Source organism: Lynx rufus, unplaced genomic scaffold, assembly GCF_022079265.1.
Source record: "Lynx rufus isolate CCGP_SWC_20201006 ecotype Redwood Valley unplaced genomic scaffold, mLynRuf1.p SCAF_3, whole genome shotgun sequence".
In the NCBI taxonomy this organism is placed as follows: domain Eukaryota; kingdom Metazoa; phylum Chordata; class Mammalia; order Carnivora; family Felidae; genus Lynx; species Lynx rufus.
The window spans coordinates 187,124,325-187,150,698 of NW_025814845.1; the positions used below are offsets into that span (position 1 = coordinate 187,124,325).

Below are 26,374 nucleotides of genomic sequence, written 5' to 3' on the forward strand. Positions count from 1 at the left end.
CTTTGTATGATACCTAGTGTGATCCTTTCTTTTTTTTTTTTTTTTCCTGCTGTAGACAAAAAGTAGAATCTAAAATCTGTAAGGAAGCCATCAAAAAATTTCATGCTCATATGGAAGAAGAACTCCTCAAAATGGTAAGCTCACAGACCATAAATTTGTCGGTCTGAATTGTGTTGCCAGTCGCGGGGCAGCATACAGTTAGTTATCTAAGAAAAGATTGCAGTGTGGTAAAGAACTCACTCGAACTATTCGTGTTTCACATGTGGTCTTTAAATGTGATATATGGTAAGTTAATAAACATTTTAATTTTGGAAAACACACACAAATATGTATTTTTTTTCTTTTGTGCAGCTTAAAGACATCCAGACGTCGAAAACCCTGAAAAGGAAGAACACGAAGGTATATCCCTCGTGTGATTAGAAGCACACGGTCATATAGAACTCTAGCGTGTGCAGGGTGAAGAAAAGCCGTGACTCCTTCGATTTTATGATCTTCAGTTTGTAGACGTTTTTTTTAGTCAGGCTTGTATCTGGTTGATCTCGTGGTTGGGTCCTAATGCATGCGAAGGGATGGGGATCCTAACTTGCCTGAAATGGCCATCAAGCCCAAAATGACACTTACAAGGTATTAAGTTGTTACTAGTTATTAAGTATTAAGTAATATATATGTATTGCTTTTGTGGCTGTCAAAGAAGTAAGACCTTATGGAATAAAGAACTGTCCCATGTCCCACGTAAAGGGACAGCCTGGGAAGAATACAGCATTAAGGGTTAGGCGACCTCATTTCCCATCCTGGTTCTGCTATGTTGATGTTGTACCACTGTCTTGCAAACTCTAGCACTAGGTATGTGAGGAGAAGCAAGCCCATGAACACCAGTGTGCGGTGGGACCAGATGACCTCTGAGCTCTAAGCCTGCAGGAATCCAGGACTGAAGAGCAGCCCCCCCTCTACATTTCTAATAGAAATAGACTTGAAATGCATATTCATTTCAGTGATTACAAGCCTTTGTTGGGTTTTTTTTCCCTCAGTTTTATTTTCTTATTGATCAATTCCGCATGGCTTCCAAGCCCCTGGGAATGGTCCAGCCGTGGATCTGGTAGTCACTAAAGGTGATGGCTGAGATAATAAAATTTGTTCTATGGAAGTATTCTTTCTTAGATACAGGTTGTATCAGGACACTCCTGCTTCAGTATTTTCCTAGTGTACCCAGATAAAATCCAGACTCCTTATCCAGTAGCTCACAGGGTAGTAAAGATCTGGCCCCCACTTCCTCCTCAGAGTTGTCCTGGGGTAGATACCCTATTTCCCAGAGTTCCCTGTTCTTTTTCTCCATAGCACATGACAGGTTGTAGTTACCTGCTGTTCATATGTAATGTCTGTCTTCCCCTTAGACCGCAGCTCCGTGAGGGGGAAGATGCAGTCTCTTTCCCACTGTTTTTCTAGAATCTGGTACAGTGTACATAGCGGTGCTCAAACATTGAGGGAGTTATTTTAACAAATTATTGTATTACTTTAGATTATTTCAGATATTGAGAAGAAGAGGCAGCGTTTGCTCGAACTCCAGGATGAACTGCTTCGGTAAGATAATGTCAGACTCCTCTGAGAACTTAGCTGCAAGGATTGAATCACAGTACGTCACGTGGGGCTGTGAAAATCTGCCGTATTAGCTTGAAATCCCAGGTTTTCTTTGTGCCTGGAAGCTCAGTGAAGGTAGGTTATGTGGCTGAGTAGAAGCTTTTAGCAAAGAAGAGTTCAGCCTTCATCTGTCTGTATCAACTGTCTCAACTCCAGCCTGAGAGGTGGCCCAGTTACAGATGAAGCGCATGGACTTTTGCACGAGACTGCCTGGGTTCGAATCCAGGGTCTGCCACTTACTGGCTGTGCAACCGCCCGGTGCCTCAGCGCCTCCTTGGTAAACGAGCACAATACCTGCCCCCCCCACCCCGGGGTGTTGAGAGAATTCAGTGAATAAATACACAGCACTTTCTGGATGCCGGCCACTGCGAGGCACATTGTGTGTAAGTGTTAACGGCTTGTGTTCGTGTTCTTGTTGGCATAGCCCTCCTGTGAACCCGTCCCCACGTGTGGGGCTGGGAACACAGTCGGGGCTGTCCCCATGTGTGGTTACGAAGCCTGGGGTTTGCTGCCGCTGACAGTCAACCAGCTCGTAGTTGTGGGTGGTCTTCTGTGTGACGGGACCGTCGTGTGAGCTGAGGGCTGTGGGAGAGCAGTGGCCAGAGAAGCAGATCTCCTCTCTGCTCTTTGTAGGCGTTTTAAAATAGGGCGAGAAAGTGGTATTACTGGAAAAGATGGCCTACAATTATAGTACTAAGTTTTAAAGGAGAGAATGCCAGAAGTCTAGGAGAGGGTGGGATTGGGTGTCCAGCTCACTGTTCTCCAGTCCAGTCTGTGGGCAGGTGCCGGCCCTTGGCGGAGCGTCTGCTCACTCAGGCCCAAAGAAAATAGCACTTAAACAAGCTTCCTGTGTGTGCCGCTCACTGTCTGAAATGCTTTATGTATTAGCTCCTTATTGTGGTCCTGGGAGGTGGGTTATTATGGCAGGATAGTGAGAATCAGACCTCTTACAGACCAGCGCCTCTGGTTCCTTTTCTAGATACAATTCTAGAAGTCGAAAAGTAGGTCTTGAGAAGGCATAGAAACCTGCAGTGTATCATTATTCTAACTTCACGTGTGGAAAACCCCAAGGCCGAGGGAGGTAACCTACCCCCAGTCCCACCCCCAGGAAGTCGGGGCCAGGATCTCATGGGTACAGACTGCCTCCACACCCCGCCCTCCTGCCCCAGCCAGCTTGCCCACAGTGCTGCATTTGTTCAGCAGACACCACTGTGAAAAAGTAACTCTAATATCCTTTTAGAAAAATCCTTTTATCTTTGAGAGAATAAAAAATCGGCAGCCTCCTCCCCCGCCTTTATTTGTCCATAAAATCCAAGTTATCCGTTTTTACTTTCCAGGGTAAGAAAGAAGACACTGAAAGATATAGTGGTTTACCTATACATTTTCCATCCAGGCACTTGGATGATTTTTCCACTGGTTTTATTGGATCTTGGAAAATGGACAAGGCTGTGATGAGGGGAAGGGGCGAAGGAAAGGCCTTTTTCCCTGCCGTTGTTGTTGACCTGCGCGGCCTCTCTCCTCCCACCTGAGGCTATGACTTGTTAACCAAACTGTGTCTTAATTCAGTGGTTCCCAACAATATGACTGGACAGGTTTTAGGATCTAGAAGACCTCTTCGTCTGTGGATGTCATTTCTAATTCTTCATTGTGTATTGTATTTCAAATTGAAATCTAGACTCTGTCCCACATTCGTAATTTCAGAACTGAAGATACCTTTAAAGATCTAGCCCCCCCTCACAGCATGGTCTTACCTCACTCCGTCTACCTGCGTCCTCAGTCTCCTACACCCTGGGCTGTTACACTTCATTATGTGCCATTCATACGTGGGGAAATATTTTCTCTTGTAGGTTAGAGCCACAGATGAAACAACTACAAATAAAATACGTCGAGCTTGAGGAGAGAAAATCTTCCCTTAGGAATGCAGCGTGTTTCTTATCTAACTTAAAACAGCTTCATCGAGATTATTCAGATACTCGAGAGAAAGAACCACATGTAAAAGAAACGGTAACATTGATTTTTATTTTTCACTGTGATTGAGAAGAGAGGGGATTTGCCTGTTGAGGATTAGCAGCTCTGAGGAGAAAGGTGGATGCAACATTACAGTCGGCCTGTAGAGCAGCATTAGACTTCACTTCTAAATTGAGTTTTTTTACACCAATCTAAAAGCCTTCAGCTTGTCTGTGTATTAGATATGGACATGGAATGCTTTTCAATTGCTGTTTTCTCTGCCCACACACACTTGGCCCAAAGCTTGCTTGGAGTTGGGGATTTGGTTACTAACTTGGAGACATCCTGAGCACTGAATTTGAGCATAACTGGTGAAAACAGATGTGGCAACTGTACTTGGCTTGGAATACACGAGTGTACTAACCTGTCCTTTGTTTGCCCCACGGGCCTTCTGTACTCTTGCAGCATCTGTCTTCCTTCAGGGAAAGTAGGTATTTGGGTTTATGTCCTACTTCTTTTCCTAAACCAGAAATCTAACACCAAATGTTAGTTCTTCCCCTCTCGCCTCCCTGAGAGCAGGCGCCCCATGGTAGCTTGAACACAGCAGGCTCTCAAATAACTGTGAAATTGAATTCCCCAGTAATAGGGTACGTGATAGTCTAGAAACAACTGCATTATTAGGTGGGTGGTAGCAATCGTCTGATGGCTTTTCTGCTCAAAGCTGCTCTTTTCATTACTAAGAAAAACCCCCTGAAAACGTGATTTTAAACAAACTGTCATAAGTATAACAGACTGGAAGAGGACTTCAGTCACTCATCCTTAGCTACAAGTTACAACATGGAGCCTGGCTTTGTCATTTCAAAATCACGAGTTTATGTTGGGTTGTCTAGTTTTTCTACATGATTAATTTTTCCCTCATGAACTTTTATGGGCCTGGTATTTTCATTCCATTAGTTCTTCCAGGAAAAGTCCATCTGCCTTACCGTTTTCTGGATTTAAAACCGGCATGAGATCAAGCAGACTTGCCCAAACCCAGTCTCAATATGTACCAGGAAGTGATTTTGTTGTACATGATTTAGATGCCACAGTTCTTGGAACTTTTTCCGGGATGAGATCAGCCTAAAACTTTCTAGAGAGGGGTCCCTTGTAACCTTTACTAATTATGCCCTAAGGAAAAGGATTAAACCAATGATCATAATGGTCCTCGTTTGAAAAATGAAAGTAGTGGAAAGCTCTATTCAGCATGGTGCTGTATAAGTATAACAAACTTTTATAACCCTGTTAATCCAAATAATTTGCCTTTGACAGTATGATTCATCCAGCCTTCCAGCTCTGTTAGTTCAGGCAAGAACCCTTTTAGGAGCTGAGACCCATCTGCAAAACATCAACCATCAATTAGAGAAGCTCCTTGACCGGAAATGAAGCCAGCCGACTAAAACATGCCGAATAGAAGGATCATTCCCCTGCTGCAGCCTGTGGTCTTCCGATCCATACTTTTGTAAATAAAAACTCCCTGAAAAGTTAACTTGTCTACTTGTTTGGGCTGGTTTGTCACCAAAATTTAGTACTTTGTTCATGGTCCTTTAATTTGACCGCATTAAGTGGCAACAGTGTGATTAGTTATCTTCTCTGGCTAATGTCTTGAGTAACAAGATTTAAAACGTTGACACCTGATCAGAGGCGGACAGAAAGCTCTGCCCTGAGTAGCACAGGGAGGTGTTCTAAGACAGGCGCCCAAGACCCTGAACTCCCCTCCTCCGCTGGCCACGCGGAGTCTGCACCTACATAGAGAGCAGCTCCTCCTGCACCACCGAGGGCTGATGGAACAGCTTCTGCACGATGCTGGAGGGACACCTTCCTCACCCCCAAGTGCTGGCCAGCAGCAGGGAGGAATAGCACTGAGGCCTGCGTGCACACTCGCCAATCCTAGGGCACAGCAAAAAAAAAAAAAAAACCCAAAACATCTATTTAAAGGACAAATGGACTGTAAGCAAAGGAAACGCATTTATTAAGCTTAGCACATCCACCAAGCTGCTGAAGAACTGCTAAAACTCTCTGGGGCCGAAGGGCACCATTGTTTACTTTCCCTTCCACCTTGATGGCCAGACAGGAGCCAGGCCCAGGCACTCCACTCTTCCGAGGACTGGCCCAGTGAGCCCGGGGCCTCCAGCCCACAGCGGCTCCAGTGCAGGCCTGCACCTGCCCCAGCCGCCCCACCGGGACCGCCTCGGCACCACGTGCAACCAGACCCCCTCAGCCTGGGGCCACTCCGGCCCCAGCCATCTCCCTGGAGAACACGGACACCCTGGCCTGTGCCTACTGCCGCGGTCCTGCCAGGGCACAGGGCACCCCGGGGCCGCCCGGCCAGCCTCAGCTATCCCGCCAAGAACTCTAAGTGACTATCGTTTGGAAATAGACTGCTGTAGGGGCACCTGGATGGCTCAGTCGGTTAAACATCCAGACTCCAGCTCAGGGTATGATCTCGCGGTTCGTGAGTTCAAGCCCTGCCGCAAGATCATGACCTGCATCGCATCTGAGCTGTCAGCACGGAGCCTGCTTCAGATCCCGTGTCTGCCTCCCTCTCTGCCCCTCCCCTGCTCGCACTCTCTCTCACAAAAATAAACATTAAAAAAATTTTCAAATAGACTGCTATATATGTAGATCAATACATACAAACCTCACGATAACCACAAACCAAAAACCTCTAAGACAGTGAAAACCTAAACACTAAAGAAAGCCATCAAACCACAAGGGAAGAGATGAAGAGAAAGTACAGAGAAGCACAAAAACAACCAGAAAACAATTAACAAAATGGCAGTAAGTACATACAGTGTAGCTAAATGGATCAAGGAAGTGACCCATGTATGTGCTGCCTATACTTCAGACCTAAACACAAAGTGAAGGGATGGAAAAAGATATTCCATGCAAAGGGAATGAAAAGTGATACTTCTATTAACTAAAATGGACTTTAAACTATAACAAAAGATAAGGGCGTTACATTATGACTCAGGGTCAATACAAGAAGAGGATATATAACATTTATAAACATCTATGTACCCAACCCAGAAGCACCTAAACACATAAAGCAAATGTTAACAAAGGGAGAAATTGACAATATAATAATAGTATGGGACTTTAATACCCCCACTTAAACTAATGGATTGAACAGAAAGACAGAAAACCAATAAGGAAACATTGGCCTTACCACATTAAACCAGATGGACCTAATATATACAGAACATTTCATTGCAAAACTATAGAATACACATTCTTTTCAAGTGCACTGGAGTATTCCCCAAGAAATAAATCAGGGAAACAAATCCTATTAACCATATTCTCTGATTACAACAGTATAAAGCTAGAAACAAGTTACAAGAAGAAAACTTGAAAAAACAAACACAGAGCATAAACAGCATGCTACTGAACAATAAAGAAATCAAAGGAAATTTAAAAATACCATGGGACAATAAAAATGGAAACAACTTTCCAAAAATCTGGGACACAACAAAAGCAGTTCTAAGAGGGAATTTCATACGGGTACAGGCCTACCTCAAGAAACAAAACTCCCAAGTCATCGAATTTTATACCTAAAGGAACTAGAAAAAGACCAAGCAAAGCCCAAAGTTGGCAGAAGGAAGGAAATAATAAAGAGCAGAAGGAAAAATAAATGAAATAGAGACTAAACCAACAACAACAAAAACAATTTAAAAAGATCAGTGAAAGTGAAGCTGGTTCTTTTAAAAGATAAAAATTAATAAATCTCTAGCCAGACTCATTAAGAAAAAGAGAGGGCTCATGAATAAAGTCAGAAATGGAAGAGGAGAGGGTACAACTGACATCATAGAAATTCAAAGGCTCATGAGATTACTATGAATAATTATACACCAACAAATTGGACAACCTACAAGTGGATAAATTCCTAGAACACCCAATCTTCTAAGACTGAATCACTAAGAAATAGAAAATCTGAAAATATCAATTACAAGTAATGAAACAATCAGTAATTTAACACTTCCCCCCCAAAAAGTCCCAAGACCAAGTGGCTTCACTGGTGAATTCTACCAAACATTTAAAGAAGTAGTACCTGTTCTTCTCAAATTATTCCAAAAACTTGAAGGAGTGCTTCCAAATTCATTTTACGAGGCCAGCATAAACTGAGGACCAAAATGAAAGACACCATTAAAAAAAAAAAAAAGTTATAGGCCAATTTACCTCATGAACATAGATACAAAAGTCTTCAACAAAATATCAAGCCAAATGTAATAATATATTAAAAGGACCTTTACTAATGATCAAGTGGGTTTTATTCTAGTGATGCAAGGATGGTTCAACATCTGCAAATCAACATGATACACCACATTAACAAAAGACAAAAATCACATGATTATTTCAATGGATGCAGAAAAAGCATTTGACAAAATTTGACATCCTCAACATAATAAAGGCTATATATAGCAAACCCACAGCAAACATCATATTCAAGAGTGAAATGCGAAAAGCTTTTCCTCTAAGATCAGGAACAACACAAGGATGCCCGCTCTCACCTTTTACTCAACATAGTGTTAGAATCCTAGCCACAGCAGTTAGGCATGATAAAGAAATACAAGGCATCCAAGTTGGAAAGGAAGAAGTAAAACGGTCACTATTTGCAGATGACCTAACACTACATAAAGAAAACCCTCAAGACTCCACCAAAAAAAACTATTTGAATAAATGAATTCAGTAGAGTTGTGGGATACAAAATTAACAGTTTCTGTGCACTAATATTAAGCTATCAGAAATTAAGAAAACAATCCCATTTACAATTGCATCAAATAGAATAAAATACCTGGAAATAAATTTAAGGTGAAAGACCTATAAGACTCTATGAAACACTGATGAAAGAAATTGAAGAGGACACAAATAAATGTAAGGATACCCTTGATCATGGACTGGAAGAAGTAATATTGTTAAAATGGCCATACTGCCCAAAGCCATCTACATGTTCAATACAATCCCTATCAACATGCCAGTGGCATTTTCACAGAACTAAAATAAAGAATCCTAAAATTAGTATGGAACCGTAAAAAACCTTCAATAGTCAAAGCAGTCTTGGGAAGGAAGAACAAAGCCGAAGGGGTCGTGTTCCCTGATTTCAAACTGTACTATAAAAGCTGCAGTAATCAAAACAGTATGGTTGCACAGAAACAGAGACATAGATCAATGAAATAGCTCAGAAAAAGACCCATTCACAGCTGCTGTGGCCTCTTTAGTTCAGAAGGGGAAAATAAGGGAGAGTGAGATAGGAAGAAAATATAGGCTATTCAATTAATGTGGTCCATCAATCTATGACAAACGAGGCAACAATATACTAATGGAGAAAGACGGTCTCTTCAATAAATGGTGCTGGGAAAACTGGATGGCTACATGCAAGAGAATGAAGCTAGACCACTATCTTACACCATGTAGAAAAATTCAAAATGGATTAAAGACCTGAACATAAGATGTGAAATCATAAAACTCCCAGAAGAAAACACTGGCAGTTGGCCCTGTGACATCAGCCTTATGAATATTTTTGAACTAGTCTCTTTAGGCAAGGACAACAAAAGCTTTGAAATAAACAAGTAGGATTGTATCAAACTCAAAAGCTTCTACACAGCCAACAACAAAATGAAAAGGCAACCTACTGAAATGGAGAAAATATCTGCAAGTCATATCTCTTACAATAAGGGACTGATATCCAAAACATATAAAAAAAAACACTATATAAAAAATTTTTTGAATGGGCAAGGAATTTGAATAAACATTTTTCCAAAGCAGATATGCACATAGACAACAGACACATGAAAAGATGGCACAATAGCACACTAGTCCTTAGAGAAATGCAAATCAAAACCACAATGGGTATTACTTCAGACCCATCAGATTGCTATTATGAAAAAGGATAAACAACAAGTGTTGGTGAGGATGTAGAGAAAAGGAAAGCCTCATGCACTGTTAGTGGGAATGTAAGTTGGGGCAGCCACTGTGGAAAACCGTATGGAGGTTCCTCAAAAAATTAAAAACAGAAATAGCATGTGATACAATCATTCCACTTCTGGGTATTTACCTGAAGAAAATGAAAACACTAATTCAAAAGAATGTATGTACCTACGTTTATTGAAGCACTATTTATAACAGCTAAGACATGGAAGCAACCTAAGTGTCCACTGATAGATGAATAAAGAAAATGAGGTACACACACATGTACACACACATGTACACACACACACGCATGCACACTGAAATATCACTCAGCCATAAAAAATAAAAACTTGCCATTTGTAACAACATGGATGGAACTAGAGTATATTATGCTAAGTGAAATAAGAGACAAAATTCCATATGATTTCACTTTCACGTGGAATCTAAAAATAAAGCAGAACAGACGCATAGATACAAGAAATTGTTGGTTACCAGAAGGAGGGATGAAGACGACTAAGAGCTACAAATGTCCAGTTACAAAATAAGTCATGAGGGGGGTGCTTGGTTGGGTCAGTTGGTTGAGTATCTGACTCTTGAAATTTCATCTCAGGTCATGACCTCCCGGTTCATGGGATCCAGTCCCACACTGGGCTCTGTGCTGACAGCATGGAGCCTGCTTGGGATTCTCTCTCTCTCTCTTCCCCTCCCAGACTGACTCACTCACTCTCTCTCTCTCTCAAAATAAATAAACTTAAAAAGTCATGAGGATGTGATATGCAGTACAGAGAATATAATCAATAATATTGTACTAACTTTGTGTGATAACAGACGGTAACTAGACTTACCATGGGGATCATTTTGTAATGTATAAAGATATCAAATCACTACAATATACACCCAGATATACTGTATGTCAATGATACCTCAATTTAAAAAAAATTTTTAATAAGAGTTTTAACCTATAAATAAACATGCAAAATTAAGCTGATATGAACATATACCAACTCTGGTCAGTTACAATTTCAAAGCTAATTTTCAATAAAACTGGCTTACTTCAGTAAAAAACAAGAATTGAGAAGCAGAGTGATAAAACTTAGTTGATATAGATGGTTTTAATAAAAAGTTACTATAACTTAATATATTTATGTTACTAAACCGCCTTCAGGCAAAATTACAGCCTACTTATATACCAGTCCAGAGTTAATTACTCTTGCAATACTTGCAAAATTAGTTCATCAGGAATTTCATCCACTCCACTATAATAACTGAGAAGACCATTCTCTGCAGCTTCTGCTAATTCAGCATCTTCGGTAGCTTCCAAAAAATAAGTATCATCAATGCCATTATCCCAGTCAGCATCAGAAGCTACACCTTTTGACAACATACTAGATGGTGGTTTATGAGGATTCTCGGTTTCACTGTTCATTGTTTCAGTTGCTGTGAACTCTTCTTCCTTTAGTTCAAAGGGGGAAAATAAGGGAGAGGGAGATAGGAAGAAAGTACAGGCGATTCAATGAGAATATGTGATGATTTCACTAAACAGTCGATTTATGTTAAAGTACTAAGTACAAAACCAGTTCTTGAACAGATACTAAAATAAATATGCTGGATGATATGGTCTTCAATACAGTCACCATGGGAATGAGTTCATTAATTCAAATGTTGCTGCCACTGTAACTCAGACACTTAACACTCTAAATTTGGAAATGCCCACAATTCCTCTGGTACATTCTTTTCAGTATTCACAGATGGGATTGGAACAATCGTAGATGGAATTTTTTTTTTTTTTTAACGTTTATTTATTTTTGGGACAGAGAGACAGAGCATGAACTGGGGAGGGGCAGAGAGAGAGGGAGACACAGAATCGGAAGCAGGCTCCAGGCTCTGAGCCATCAGCCCAGAGCCCGACGCGGGGCTCGAACTCGCGGACCGCGAGATCGTGACCTGAGCTGAAGTCGGACGCTTAACCGACTGAGCCACCCAGGCGCCCCGTAGATGGAATTTTTTAAAAAGCAGATAGTGCAGCTCAAGCCAAATTAGAAAATACACCTGCTATCTTAAAAGATTTAAAAGATTTGTTATCCTATTTATAAAGAATTTTAAGAATTAACATGAATTTAAAAAACCGCTATAAATAATTGAGACAATTGTCAAGATAGGGCTATACAGATTTGTGTATTAGATAACAGTATTGTTATGTACATTTTGAGTTTAAAAATTTTACCATATTTAAGAGTATCCTTATTCTCTAGTAATATACTTAAGTGAAGAGATACAGGGTTTTGATGGCTGCAACTTCCCTTCAAGAGATCTGTTGTGGACTGTTACCCCAAATTCATAAGTTGAAACCCAAACCCCCAATATCATGGTATTAGGAGGGAGGCCTTTGGGAAGTGATTAAGCACGAGGGTACAGCCCTTATGACTGGGATTAGAAACCATACAAAAGGGACCCCAGAGAGCTCTTTCATTCCTCTGACATGCGAGGACTTGTCGCAGACTCTCAGTCTGGAGTTCTCTCTTGTCCATCAAGAGAGCAGATGAAGAATTGAATACGAGAGAGGCTAATGTCCAGGAGGAGACAAGAGCCCCGAGTAAGGGACCTAGCTCCGTATTTATTAGGATTAGAAGGCTCGCATATGTGATAGACATGCAGAAACAAACAATAATACAGTAACCATTAACTCCTGTGTGAGAGAAAAGGGGTTTTTGAAGATGTGTGGGGTTAGGGTCAAGACAAATCAAAATCTGGACACCGAGCAGACAGCTGTTTACTAAAGGCACCAGGCACCACATCTGTTTATCTTAACTTTTCTAGGGGCTAAGACAGAGCATGCTACCTCAGGGTTAACAAGGTGTTTTTCTCAGTAATTAGCCCTGGGTGCTTTCACCCTGTGGCAGCTTTCCACCTCTACCTGTTCTCCTATGCTTTGGTCCTGTGGAAGCGGCTTTCCGCCCTAAGCCTTGTTAACTCTTGGTGCAAGCTCGGAGAATTTTTAAACTTATCCCCCACAAGGATTCAGCGAGAAGGTGGCTCCCTATAACCCAGGAAGCCAACCAGACACCAAATCTGCCAGGGCCTTGACCTTAGACTTCCAGGCCTCCAGAACTGTGAGAAATAAACTTCTGTTGCTGATAAGCCATCCAGTCAGGGGCACCTGGGTGGTTCAGTTGGTTAAGTGTCCAACTCTTGTTTTCAGCTCAGGTCACGATCTCACGGTTTTGTGAGTTCGAGCCCCACGTCGGGCTCTGCTGAGAGCGCAGAGCCTGCTAGGGATTCTCTTTCTCTCTGCCCCTCCCCCACTTGCACTCTCTCTCAAAAATAAATAAAAACTAAACAACAACAAAAAAAGGCCACCCAGCCTGTGGTATTCTTTATAGTAGCCTAAAATGACTAAGACAAAATTCATCAAAAATGTGTATGCATACAGTAGAGGGAGAAACACTAATGTAACCAGTATTAACAAAGGGCAACTCTAGGTGAAGAGAGAGTTTGTTGTCCTTGTACAACATTTCTATAGGACAGTTACCAACACTCGGTAACAGAAATACAAATAGTAAATCTGAAAGAAGTTCAACTTCCTTAAGACTAAGAAATGTAAACAAAAACAACTGAAATATCACTTTTGGCCAAGTAGGTTGGTAAAGGTCAAAGGTAAAAATAAACAATGTTGGCAAAGGTGTAAACAGGTGCTCTCTTAAATTGTGAAGCCTAATTTTGTATCATTTTTATTGGTACCAACTGGTAATACATACTACTGAAAACATTTGCGATAGCTGAAGTAGGAAAAAAAGCCTCTAACATAGTACGCATACTATGACTTTAAAAATATACACGGGAACACCATAAATAGAAATTTCTGGAAGATCTATGCCAAAGCACTTACATCTGTTATCTCTGAGTGGTCAAATTATATGTGAGGAGGAGTTTTTCCCCTTTGGCTTTTCATGTATTTTCTAATTTTTTCTCAGAGTGAATGTGAATTATTTGGGCAAATAAAGGTTTTTAACAGGAAAATGTTAATTTGGCAATCTAGCAATATCTACCAAAATTAAAAATGTATACACTCTTTGACATAATTTACTTCCAGAAATTCTCCCTACAGAAAGAGTTGTTTAAAGAAACACAAAGATGAGTATGTTGGTACACTTTGTAAAACGAAACGTGAGAAACTTGTTAACTGTCTGGGAGTGGTTGACTAGGTATCTATACAATTTCTTCCGCGGCAGTGACAGTGAGGTGCATCCTACCAGGTACGTGCTCACAAGGCACAATCACTATGGCACGCTCCCAAGTGAAAACTAAGTACTGCAGAGTGTGTTTAAAGGCTATGTGGACACGTCTGAACACTACTAATAGCTCATGGATACTGTTGTACCAAGAACTGATTACTAATGAGAAAGAAACTAAAACCTGCACTTACCTCCTTGAGCAGAAACAGGAGACCAACTTCAGCAGGTAATGGAAAACCTGAACAAGAAAAAGAGTAAAACTGTTTTATATAGACCTCCTATTTTCACTTGGTATAAATATAAAAATTAACAACTCACAGTCCGATTTGAAGTTTTCTGCTTTACATACAGGGTCATGACATTTTTGATACCAAACTTCATTTTTCAGATCAACCAAAATCCTTTATATTGAAAAAAATAGAAAGGAAAAAGAGTTACAACTTGATTCCCAGACTGGATGGAAAACAAAATTCATCTACATGCTGCTTACCAGAGATGTGCCTAACTAAGACTTAAAGATGCAGACAAGGTAGAAAGTAGAAGCATTGAAATAAATATACACCACCCAAAAGAAAACTGTGGTTGTTAAAGATAGCACACAAGATGGACTTTAGGGGAAAAATATATGTATATCTATATACATATAGATACATATCCATACGTATATCGTATATGTACATATGTATATACATATCTATATGCATATCTATAGACAAAAGTTCTTCCAGGAAGACCTAATTCTCAACCTGTACCCACCAAATAAAAAAGCTTCAAAAATGCATAAGCAAAACTGATGGAACTCCAAGGATAAACAAATCTCCCATAAATCAAGATTTTAAAAAACATTCTTTTAGTATTTGATACAAATAGGTACAAAAAATTCAGAAAGGATATAGAAAATTTGAATGACATAAATTAAAAAGCAATTACCAAGTTTGATGTAATAGGCATACATGAATATTGTTTCAGATAGTTGGAAGTTCTTTACACTCACATATAAAACAATTACAGGGGCATCTGGGTGGCTCAGTTGGTTAAGCGTCCAATCTTGGTTTTGGCCCAGGTTGTGATCTCACAGTTTGTGAGTTCTAGCTCCACGTCGGGCTCTGCGCGGTCCAGTGTGGAGCCTGCTTGGGATTCTGTCCCTCCCTCTCTCTCTGCCCCTCCCACATGCTCTCTAAATAAATAAACTTAGACACAAAACAATGATAAAAACTGACTGTGCCAGGTATCATGTTAATTTCACTGAATTTAAAAAAAGTATTCATACAACACATCTCTGACCACAAAGCAAACTGTTTAGAAATAAATATTAGAAAAATAGCTAATAGAAACACATAACTTGGAAATGAAAAACTTTTTTTTTTTTTTTTTTTTATCATTCTGAATTGTTCTATTTTGTTCTTTTCACTCTAAGAATGTAGTCTTATTCGGGGAATGACAGCTGGTCAATTTATTCGTAAGATATTTATCCATACTTATCTAGAGTTTTCAGAGGCTACTGGACCAGTCAGCTATTCTAAACTTTTATGTTAAATATGGACATTTCCCCAATACTACTCTTAAGTGATATCTCATTTACCTTCTTCCTTAAGAAATGCACAGGCTTGTTTTAAATACTTGAAACGTCTGTAATACACTATAGAGTTTGCTTAGAGGCACTCTGTTAATGCTCTGGTGTGGCCAGAGGAACAGCAAGCATTATTAAATATGAATGCAATCCTTACCAACACAAATTGAACCTTTTTTTCTCAATAAAAAAGCTAGCCCAGAAAAGTGTCTCATCCCATAAAGATTTATCATTTCCAAATCACAGTGAAGGGAAGTAAGTGATTTCCCAATTTTGTTTTCTATTCTGTGTCTCAGAGATGCCTCACTAAAAACCGGTATCTGACAGAGTAACATTTGCAGAACGTAATATTGTAGTGACACTGCTCACATTGATTGTTAGACATATTAAACTCTGCGTATTAAATGGTTACACCCTGTTTATATAGAACATTGGTCCAATAACAAAAATAGAGAACGGCAGCTGGAAATTTATCTCATTCAGTGTTCAGAGATAAAAGAGTGAACTATTCATTCCATTATGTTCTATAGGTAAGTCCTTTTTTCATACGGAAATCTGCTGGCAATTAAATGATGATATTTTTCCCAGCTACTACTGTATGAAGAAAATGCCAAAGGCCATCGTGTACAGCACACTGCGATGTAAGGACTCTTCCGTTTACCAATTCTGGCGCACTTCCAAAATATACCCAACAATCCAGTTTTATTTCTGTCTAGGAGGCCGGGTGCCAAGGATAGGATATAAACACAGGTATATATAAGCAGCAAGATTACAGTCAACAGACTCTGGAAACCGAAAATGGTAGACATAGTGAGGCCAGTGAAGCCCCAGCCACATCTGAAAAACATTTCTAAATAACCAATTACTCAAGGAAAAATCATGATGGAAATTAGAAAATGGAACTGAATGCAACTGAAAATATGTATTAAAATATGTGAAACAGAGCTAAAACGATCTTTAGAAAAAGCTTATTTACATAAAAGAAGAGCTGAAGACCAATAAGTAACTAACTTGGGAAATGAACAATTGAATAAACTCTAATAAAAGGCAGGAAGTAAGCAAAAATTTAAATGTTTGTTTATTTTGAGAGCAAGTTCCACACCGTTTATTTTGGAGCAGGCTCCACGCTCTCAGCACAGAGCCGGACCCAGGGGTCAAACTCACGAACCATGAGATCATGACCCGAGCTGAAATCAAGAATCGGATGCTTAACCGGTTGACTGAGGCACCGAGGTGCCTCAAGAAGCCAAAATGTAAAAGAATCAACAAGGCCAATGTGAAGACTAATACAATTCCTGCCAGATTGATCAAAAAATAAATAAGGTAAAGACATAAGTGTTACTCAAAATTTAGTGCAGCTATAACTACAAATGTAGAATATACTAAAAATTTAAGAATATTATGAACAATTTCTGACAGTAACATTAAGCATTTTGGTAAAATAGACAAAGTACTAGATAAAAAGACACCCAACTAAGCAAACTTAAAAAGTTATGAAGAACCTGAACAATCCTAATAAATGCATTAATGCTGCAGTTCCCAAACTTCACATCAAACTGTCCCAGGGTCATGAAGAATATTTACATGTTCCTAAGGGCAACTGTGATACTTGACATCCGTCATGCGCCCTGCAAACTACTTGCTTACGATTCACAGCCTCAGAACTGTAGCAGCCTTCATTCCTTTCGGTCCTGTCCTGTCTTTGTAGAGCTGAGGTTTTTGGTGGTGACTGGGATAAAAAGGACCACTAACCTCAATGCGGAGTAAGACAGAACCGTGGGGGTGACAGTGTCCAATCTAATTCCAAGGTTTACGAGGTTATGTGATGCTCAGAACGACACATATCCCATTAATAAGTATCCGTATTTGAGAATTAGTCAAAAGGGGGGGCGCCTGGGTGGCTGTGTTGGTTGAGCATTCGACTCTTCATTTTGGCTCATGTCATGATCTCATAGTTCATGGGATTAAGCCATGCGTCGGGCTCTGTGAGGACAGCACGGAGCCTGCTTGGGATTCTCTCTCTCCTTCTCTCTCAAAGTAAATAAACAATTTTTAAAAAGGGGGAGGGCACATGGGTGGCTCAGTCAGTTAAGCGTCCGACTCTTAATTTCAGCTCAGATCTTGATCTTGCGGTTCTTGAGTTCCAGCCCCACGTCGGGCTCCGTGCTGTCAGTGTGGAGCCTGCTTGGGATTCCCTCTCTCCCTGTCTGCCCCTCCCCAACTCGCATGCTCTCTCTCAAAAAGATAAACTTTAAAATAAAAAATAAAATTAAAATTAAAAAATTCTTTAAAAAAAAAAAAAGACGATCATCTTATGATAATGATTTACTGGTAAACTTATATATCCATAGAGTAAAAAATTAGAAAGATATACCAAAATTATAACCACAGTTATCTCTGGTTCTGGGCCTATGGGTAATCTTTTCTTTGTGCTATTCTACGTGTGCAAAGCTACGTGTAGCTTTTGTGTATTGAGCATATAATTTTTGAAATGTTATTTTTTTTTAACTGGGTTAACCTACATATGTAAGTATAGCCCTGAGTCATGCTACCCAATGTATTCGCTAGCTTCCTAGCAGAACTTCACAGTCTTTTCTCATGTCTGGCACACGTGCTATTTACACTTGACATACAGAAGTCTCAGCTTTGTGTTAAATATAAAACACAGCAAAACTTCCCATATCATAACCAGTAACTGCTGGGTTTCTGTCTTATCCCTATTCTAACCATACCTTTGTATTATCTAAAATTCTTTTAAGTTTATTTATTTTGAGCGAGAGAGATGGAGACAGAGACAGAGAACATGCACAAGTGGGGGAGGAACAAAGAGAGACAGAGAATTCCAAGCAGGGTCCTCATTGTCAGTGTAGGGCACAACGCGGGGCTCAAACTAACGAACCGCAAGATCATGACCTGAGCTGAAATCTTGAGTCAGATGCTGAACCAACAGACACCCAGGTGCCCCTGTATTATCTAAAATTCTATTTCTGGTTTCACTTCATCCTTCACTCCCTCTCCTTTTGCCAGGGGGATTTTACAGAAAACTCCTAAAACAGGGCCTGGTGCATACAGCAAGCATTCAATAAATATTTGTTCCTCTCAATATCATTCTTTGTCTTGAACATGTTAACCTTAATTCCAACTCTTAGCACCGAAGAGTTTCCTTTTCACCCAAGTTTGCTTGATTTCAATTTACTCCATATAACATGTCAAGGACCAATGGAAACAGACAAGGGAGACATACTTCCTTCCTCCTGTCTACTGCCTCTAATTTCTTTCTAGCCCCACTCAGTTCTACCTTACTCTTCTCAAGATTATACTATCTAATGGATTATTTTACCAAATAAAGTACAGATGAAAATGACATGTGCTAAGGTGATAATTAAGTTGGTCAAATTAAATATTTTCAAACATAAACCAAATACAGTATCTGATGTAACTACATTCATTATAAGAACAAAATCATGTTTATATTCTCAACTGTAAAAATTATAAAAATTTAAAATGTAATGTTGGTTAAATACATGGAACTCAATAAACAACATCACCTACATGATATTATTGCTCTTGTGCGCTCTTCTGATGTTTTCACACCAGCGATATTTACAAATATCATAAACCAGTAACTCTTCTGGGAAAAAGTAGCTCCAACGCCGAATTCCTAAAATGCAAATAATGTTTCTGAAGCTATTATAACTCCAGCATATTACAGTGAATAAGGAATAAGATTATCTTTACCTCCTTGAATGCCATTTTTATTCACCAAAGAAAGAACAAATTGATCAATTTCAGGGTAGGGCGAACAATGAAAACCCTCAATGTTTTCTGCTGCAACAGAGAGAAAAATTCATTATAATTAAAGTGGCTAAAAGCTGAAGAGTTAAATTTTAAGTTGTTCTTTAGTACAATTACACGTTTCGGAAACTCTCCAGGTCCCTCCCCCCGCCCCCCCATTTCTCCATTTGTCTTTTAGTCAGTCACGGGTTCTGGCTTATCCTACAAGTAAGTAATATTCAAACCTCTAAATTAAGTCCAATGTTAACTAATTTTCACAAGAAGCACCTATAATCATTCTGATTGCTTTCTTCATTCTTATAAAGAGAAAAGCAACCCCTTACACCCCGGAGCTGGCCTACTCCTATCAGCTCGGCCTTGGTGTTGTGACAAACAGGCTGGGCACACACGGCTCAGCCCTGTATTTTCCTGCTGATGAGTAACCATTTCACAGAATTTCAACATCACATAAGGTCACTCTGTGGCCAAGATGATTCAAGACAAAAATAAGAGCACTCTACAATCACAAACAAAACATGAACTATTTCCAAACCACAAAAATGACTAAACGCCGCCCATCTTATTCATAACGGGGGCTGCTTTGCCAATTCTAGCTTTAGTCCCACTGTAGTCTGCCTTCCTTCTAGATAAACTTTATGAAGATAGTCAATCGCAGAATTGTCTCCGACAGTACCCAGCTGAAAACAAATCCACGCTGCCTTGGACATTCCTCAAAACACCCAACTCAAGCCTGAATCCTAGAAGTCGTTTCTAACACCCTTTTACTGAGCTGCCCCCACAGATCCCGGTGGTACGTGTTTTCCACACATAACACACACCTGGTTCACTGCAGGTGTGCTCTCGCGGGACCTTCAGCCGTAGGGCTCTGACAGTTTGGTTATATCTTGTATCTAAGAATCTACTGGGATAATTTACAATCATTTACTTAAAATCTCACTTCATCTTTAAACACAGAATTATCTACTTTTCTTAAAATAAAGCCTATATTGGGGCGCCGGGGTGGGTCAGTCAGTTGAGTGTCTGACTCTTGATGTTGGCTCAGGTCATGATCCCAGGGTTGTGGAATCAAGCCCTGAGTCAGGCTCTGCTCTGAGAGTGAAGGCTGATTACAGACTTTCTCCCTTTCTCCCTCTGCCCCTCTCCCCCACTGTGTTCTCTGTCTCTAAATAAATAAATAGGGGCACCTGGGTGGCTCAGTCGGTTAAGCGACGGACTCTCAGGTGTTCACTCTCTCTCACCCTCCCATTCTCAAAATAAATAACACTTTTTTTTTAAAAAGTGTGCAAATAAACAATGCCTATATTTCACTTACAAAAATAATATACATAATTGGAGAAACTTTGGAAAATATATTAAAGCAGAAATGAGAGAAATAAACTCCAAATCAGTATCTAGAAATAACTGTTAAACAAGAAGAAAATAAGCATAAGAAAATGTTATCCATGTTTTTAATGAAGCTGTAATCATACCTCCCAATTTCAGAGTCTACTTTTTCTCTTATAAATGGACATTTCCCATGTTATATTGGTTTTTATAAATTTTATAAATTGGTTATAGAGTATGTTATAGGATATAACCAATGCCATTTTGTTTTACATTTAGATTTGTTTCCAGTTTTTCACTGCTATAAATAATGATAATCCAAAATGCACTTACAAAATTGTTTACGGGAGAATATACGAAATCCTAGAAAAAAACCTCTATGTTTTTCAATATAAAAATGAAGGACATGCGTGAAAACCATGCAGCCATTAAAAGAACAGGGAAATGCAAGGGAAATCTCCACGGGGTTCCATGGAAACTGATGGTGGCTACCCATCTTTGGTTGTGGACAGAAGGGAAGAGGACTTTTAGGTTTTTCTTTTTTTTCTTTTTCTTTTTGAGACAGTGTGAGCAGAGGAGGGGCAGTGAGAGGGAGACACAGAACCTGAAGCAGGCTCCAGGCTCTGAGCTGTCAGCACAGAGCCTGACATGGGACTCAAGGTCACAGACTGTGAGATCATGACCTGAGCTGAGGTCATATGCTTAACCGACTGAGCCACCCAGGCCCCCCTAGGTTTTTCTTTTAATAATGGTTTATTTCTACCAACAATCTACTCTATTTTCCCATTTCCTGCCCCCCAAACCATCATATGATGAAAATTAGTGAATACACTAAAAATTATCTTTTCTTGGGGAGCCTGGGTGGCTCAGTCAAACATCCAACTTCTGCCCAGGTCATGATCTCGCAGTTCATGAATTCAAGCCCCACGTCAGGCTCTGTGCTGACAGCTTAGAAACTGGAGCCTGCTTCAGATTCTGTGTCTCCCTCTCTCTATTCCTCCCCTGCTCACGCTTTCTCAAAAAATAAACATTAAAATTAAAAAATAATAATAATAAAAATTAAAAAAATAAAAAATATAATTATCTTTTCTTTACACTTTTTCCCTTTTGGATAGAAACTAAGTTGTTTTAAAGGATCAGTAGATACTGAGGCACCTGTGTGGCTCAGTTGGTTGTCTGATTCTTGGTTTCATCTCAGGATATGATCTCATGGCTCATGAGTTCAAGCCCCTCGTTGGTGCAGAGCTTGCTGGGATTCTCTCTCTCCCCCTCTCTCTGCCCCTCCCCTAATAGCTCTCTCTCTAAATAAATAAAGTCTAAAAAAAATAATAAATGATCAGTAGATATGAATACTGAGGATTTAAAATCTTCAAGGCAAAACAGACTTTGTATCCTTAAATTTTCATAGGAAATTGTTCTCCTAAAATTACCTTTAGTGTTGGTGCTAAAACATTCAATTCGTTTTTCTTTATTTTGAGATGTGTCACATGTCAGAATTCGTAAAGTGTCTGAGAATCTGAAGAAAATAGGTGAAAGAAACAGTTAACATTATGTAAGAATTAAAGAGACATGGCTACGGAAAGGAGACTGAATTTCAAATAGTTCCACATTAAAATCCTTTGTTCAACAGCTAATTGTTCTAGGACAATCAAGCCACATTTGCCTACAAAAACACCAATCCTATCCATATAGAAAAGAGTAGTTTGGTGATCACTTAAAATACTTTCTTTGGGCTGCCTGGGTGGCTCAGTCAATTGAGCATCTGACTCTTAACTCTTGATTTTGGCTCAGTTCATGATCCAGGTCGTGGGATCAAGCCTTGCATCAGGCTCTGCGCTGAGCAACTGAGCGTGGAACCTGCTTGGGATTCTCGCTCTCTTCCTCTGCCCCTCTCCACCTCCCTCTCTCTCTCTCTAAAATAAATTTTTAAAAATTAAAATACTTTCTTCAACCACAGAGTGAACCAGAGGACTCTGGGACTGCTGAAGCTATAGAATGAAGTACAATTCTATTCTCCAAACATACAGAGCCTTTGACATTTTTGTTACAATGATTTGAAAAGTGTGAATAAGTCTAAAAATAATTTGAAAAGTGTGAAAAAAAAGGAGGCATGAGAGCAAAGGAAAAAATGAATTAAAGTTAACTGAAAGACAGACTCTTGGCCATAAAGAATTTAGCCTTTATTTCAGGAAGAGAAATACTTATTTACTTGGCTACACAAAAGAAAATTAAGGAAACCCCATTGAGTAGAAGAACTCTCCACTTGTATGAAATTAATACTGAAACTACAAAAGAAATAGGATTTGGTAATCAGGAGATGACTTCAGGCTGTATTAGAGGCCACTCCTGTGCCAACCACAGTGATACAATTCTTACACTTACCACTGTACTTCCAGAATCTCAGGAACAGCTGCTAACAACTAACACTTAACCCAGCAGACATCGCGTGCCAGGCCCAGCTATAATTTTGTGTGTACCTCTTCCCTCATTTAATCTTCACAACTCCCTAAGATAGGTGTTAATATTATTTCCATTTTAAAGGTAAGGAAACTAAGACCCTGACATTACTTCTGACAAATGTAACTCAGTTGGTTAAGCATCCGACTTCAGCTCAGGTCAGGATCTCACAGCTTGTGAGTTCGAGCCCCGCGTGGGGCTCTGGGCGGTCAGCTCCAAGCCTGGAGCCTGCTTCGAATTCTGGGTCTCCCTCTTTCTCTGCCCCCCTCCAGTTTGTGTGCTGTCTCTCTCTCAAGAACACAGAAACATTAAAACAAATTTTAAGTTTTCATTACAACTAACTGTTGCAAATTACTAACTTGGAAGATATTCATGATATAATGTCGAGTGGATAAAACAACAGATATAACCACATAAATAATGATCTCAACTATTTTTTGAATGAAGGACGTATATAAGTATGTATGAACATGCATATATGAAAAGTAGATATTAACAGTAACTCTATTTGCAAATGGAACAGGTTTAATTTTCTTCTTTATAAAAATACGTTACCCTAGAATTTTGAGAACTTCCTTTTCCTTAAGTTAGAATGAATTTACCCAACTCACATTATAGTACTATCCAATGCTGTTCACTGCTTAATAAGCATTCACGAATATGCAACAGTTTGATGTTGGTACTATATACTATCTACCTGACATTGCTGACCAAAGAAGACAGGAAACATTGATTTTCTTCAGATACAGTCTCCGAATGTTTAGGAAAAAACTTGTTATCTTCAGCAATCTCCAAAGCCACGTGCTTCCCTATCTTCGATGATTTATACAGCCGAAAGTTTCTATTTCTTGTATAAACTCCTATGTCAAAAGTTAACAAGAATAATTACGAACGCACGTTTTCAGCCATTTGGTTTTATAGTCAGCAAACATTAGATTCCTTTTGTATGGCGTTCTTAGGGAAACCAGTGCTTCCGGTCCAACATGGCAACGTTGGAAGAGCCTGAACTCACCTTCTCGGGTGAACACCCCAAATCTGTAGCTATATATGGAACAATCTCCTCTGAAAGACAGCCTAAAAGCTGGCCAACTGACTCCTTCCGCGTGGAGGATGAGTCGGACAGCCCGTCAAGGCAGGTAGGAGAGGCTGAGACAACCTCACCACAAGCCCCACGCCCACCATTGGGAGGGAATTCAAACCCGGAGCTTCTCCCTGAAAGGCGGAGGAGTCATACCTCACACACCTCACAGCCCAACGTTTAAGACCTGAGCCTAGGAGATGAGCCCCAGGAACATATGGCTTTGAAGACCAGCCGGGCTGGGGCCTAGGAGACCTGCGGGCCATGGCGAACTGGGGAAGAAAGACTCCTTCAGGGCCTGCGTGCAGACTCACTCACCCCAGGGCCGAGTGCAGAAGCCGCTCTCCGAAAAGCACCCAGGGTTTATGTGAAAGGGGCTCATTTCCAAACTTTCAGGCGTTGGACTGAGAGATCTTCTTCAGAGATGGAGGTGGCCGGTGCCATCTTCTCTGCTTTGCTAAATCCGGCGGGCGCCATCTTTTCTCCTTTCTCCCCCCCTTTCCAGCGAGTGCCATCTTTGCAAGCCCCTCTGCCCCCCTCCAGCCGGGGGACACAATCTTTGGCTCCCCGCCTGCCGTGCTCCAGGCCACCAGTATCTGCTGGAGGAAAGCGTCTACTCGCATCTGGTGCCGCAGTTTTACATCCGCCAAACCGTGTGTCAGGTAACCCCCTTGATCACCTGGCCTTAAAGGCCCGGGAGGCTTGCGTTCCTGGGTCCACAGGACTCTAACAACTGGAGGCACGGTTCTCGGTAGACCACCACTCCCAGGCCATGGCACTGAGAGCAGACTGAAACCCACCCCCAGTTTCTGACAGGCCGATTTCGTGTGCCCGAGGGGCAGCTTCTGCTGTGGCACACTCCCAGGGGCCTACAGAAGGGCTCTCAGGGAATGGAGTCCAGGGGACCCAATTTTTGCACTCTCCCTCTGCCTCACTCCAGCTCACTGGTATCTTCCAGAAAGGAGCTTATGCCCTTTGCTTGGTGCCCTGATTTTCACAGTTGCAGCCTGGGGACTCCTCTCTGTCACCTGGCTCTGCTGGCCGGTGGGACTTACCCTCACAGGTCCTACAGAACTGTCACCAATGGAGAAAGGGTTCTTAAACAGCGGGCGTCCCTAGGGCACAGTGAGGCAACAGACCCAGGAGCTCAGTCAGCTCAGTCCCTCTGTACAAGAGCCTGCCAGCTTCTCCTCACAGGAGCCTAACTGAACACACATCCAGGGGCTAATTGGAAACCTTTCCTGAGACCTTGGAGGGTGGGCACCATTCTCCTCCTGTCTTTTGCTGTGTCTCACAGCACCAGCATCTCTCAGAGGGGAGCTTCTGTATGTGTCTGGTGCCCCAGTTTTGATTGACCTCTGGTACCCTGCTTTTCGTGGCCGCCTCCCAGGGCCTAACCCTCGATCACCCGGCCCTGGGGGTCATGGGACTGTAACGGTCAGGGAGACAGTTCTGAGATGGCGACCACCACCGGCGCACCGCAAAGACAGCGGATTGAAACACCCCCAGCCTTTCTGGGAGAGACGCCTAACTGCTTGTCCCGGAGCTTCAGCCTGAGGGGCAGTCTTCAAGTTTGGCATACATCTAGAAGCTTCAGAGCTGCTCACAAGGAACGCAGCCAGAGGCGCTATCTGTGTACTCTCCTTCTACCTCACAATCGCTCCCCAGGATCTCTCAGAAAGAAGGTCACATGCTCAACAAGTCCTGATTTTTACAACTGCCACCGTGGGCACCTCCATATGACCTGGCTGTGCTGGTCAGCGGGACTTACGCTTGTAGTCCAATACAACTGCACATGCTCTCCATTCCTTAAAAGCTGCTGCCATGGGGCATCTGGGTGGCTCAGTAGGTTAAGCATCTGACTCTTGGTTTCAGCTCAGGTCATGGTCTCACGGTTCATGAGTTCCAGCTCCATGTCAGGCTCCAAGCCACCAGTGTGGATTCTCTCTGTCTCCCTCTCTCTGCCCCTACCCTACTCAAGCATTCTCTCTCAAAATAAATAAATAACCATTAAAAAAAAAAAAAAGCAAGCAAGCAAGCTGTTGCCTGAGGGTCTGGCTTCCAATCAGCCTGAATCTAGGTGTTAAATGAGATCCTCCCCTTTGGGACATTAACTGGTCCTGGAATACCCCAAAGTACTGGGAGCTATTAAAAATAAAATAGGCTGCTTGGAAAATTACAAAAGTTTGAGAAACAACCAAGAGCTAGGACAGGGTTGAAGGATAGATTTCATCTCCTTCTCAGGCCAACTCTTCAAGACTACTAGGGACGCTAGTTCACCTAATGCAGGGAAACAGAGTCAAGCAAAATGAAGAACAAAGGACCAAGTTCCAAACAAAAAAGCAATTTAAAACTCTTTAAAAACCTTTATGAAATGGAGATAAGGAATTTATC

The 26,374-nt window shown here is 41.0% G+C and overlaps 2 protein-coding genes and 1 pseudogene across 9 annotated transcripts in view; 1 reads left to right on the top strand and 2 right to left on the bottom strand.

The window, feature by feature from the left end:
- The window catches only part of CENPU (centromere protein U), a 41,232-nt gene extending 36,125 nt beyond the window's left edge, over positions 1-5,107 (top strand). For both annotated transcript variants that reach the window (XM_047091245.1, XM_047091246.1), the window contains 5 exons: positions 56-134; positions 352-399; positions 1,517-1,578; positions 3,483-3,639; positions 4,891-5,107. In XM_047091245.1, the coding sequence (XP_046947201.1) occupies positions 56-134; positions 352-399; positions 1,517-1,578; positions 3,483-3,639; positions 4,891-5,004 (460 nt within the window). In that variant the 3' untranslated portion in view covers positions 5,005-5,107. The remainder of the gene's footprint in view (positions 1-55; positions 135-351; positions 400-1,516; positions 1,579-3,482; positions 3,640-4,890) is intronic.
- A 5,342-nt stretch (positions 5,108-10,449) lies between these two features.
- Positions 10,450-26,374, bottom strand: part of PRIMPOL (primase and DNA directed polymerase) — a 58,880-nt gene continuing 42,955 nt past the window's right edge. For 5 of the 7 annotated variants that reach the window (XM_047091295.1, XM_047091297.1, XM_047091291.1 and 2 more), the window contains 7 exons: positions 23,600-23,762; positions 21,876-21,961; positions 19,066-19,155; positions 18,880-18,988; positions 14,076-14,158; positions 13,949-13,995; positions 10,450-10,978 (listed from right to left, as the gene is read on the bottom strand). In XM_047091295.1, coding sequence (XP_046947251.1) covers positions 10,730-10,978; positions 13,949-13,995; positions 14,076-14,158; positions 18,880-18,988; positions 19,066-19,155; positions 21,876-21,961; positions 23,600-23,762 — 827 coding nt within the window. In that variant the 3' untranslated portion in view covers positions 10,450-10,729. The remainder of the gene's footprint in view (positions 10,979-13,948; positions 13,996-14,075; positions 14,159-18,879; positions 18,989-19,065; positions 19,156-21,875; positions 21,962-23,599; positions 23,763-26,374) is intronic. The other 2 variants (XM_047091296.1, XM_047091298.1) reach the window with 2 other exon arrangements.
- On the bottom strand, positions 15,136-17,282 carry LOC124520432 (protein kish-A-like; annotated as a pseudogene).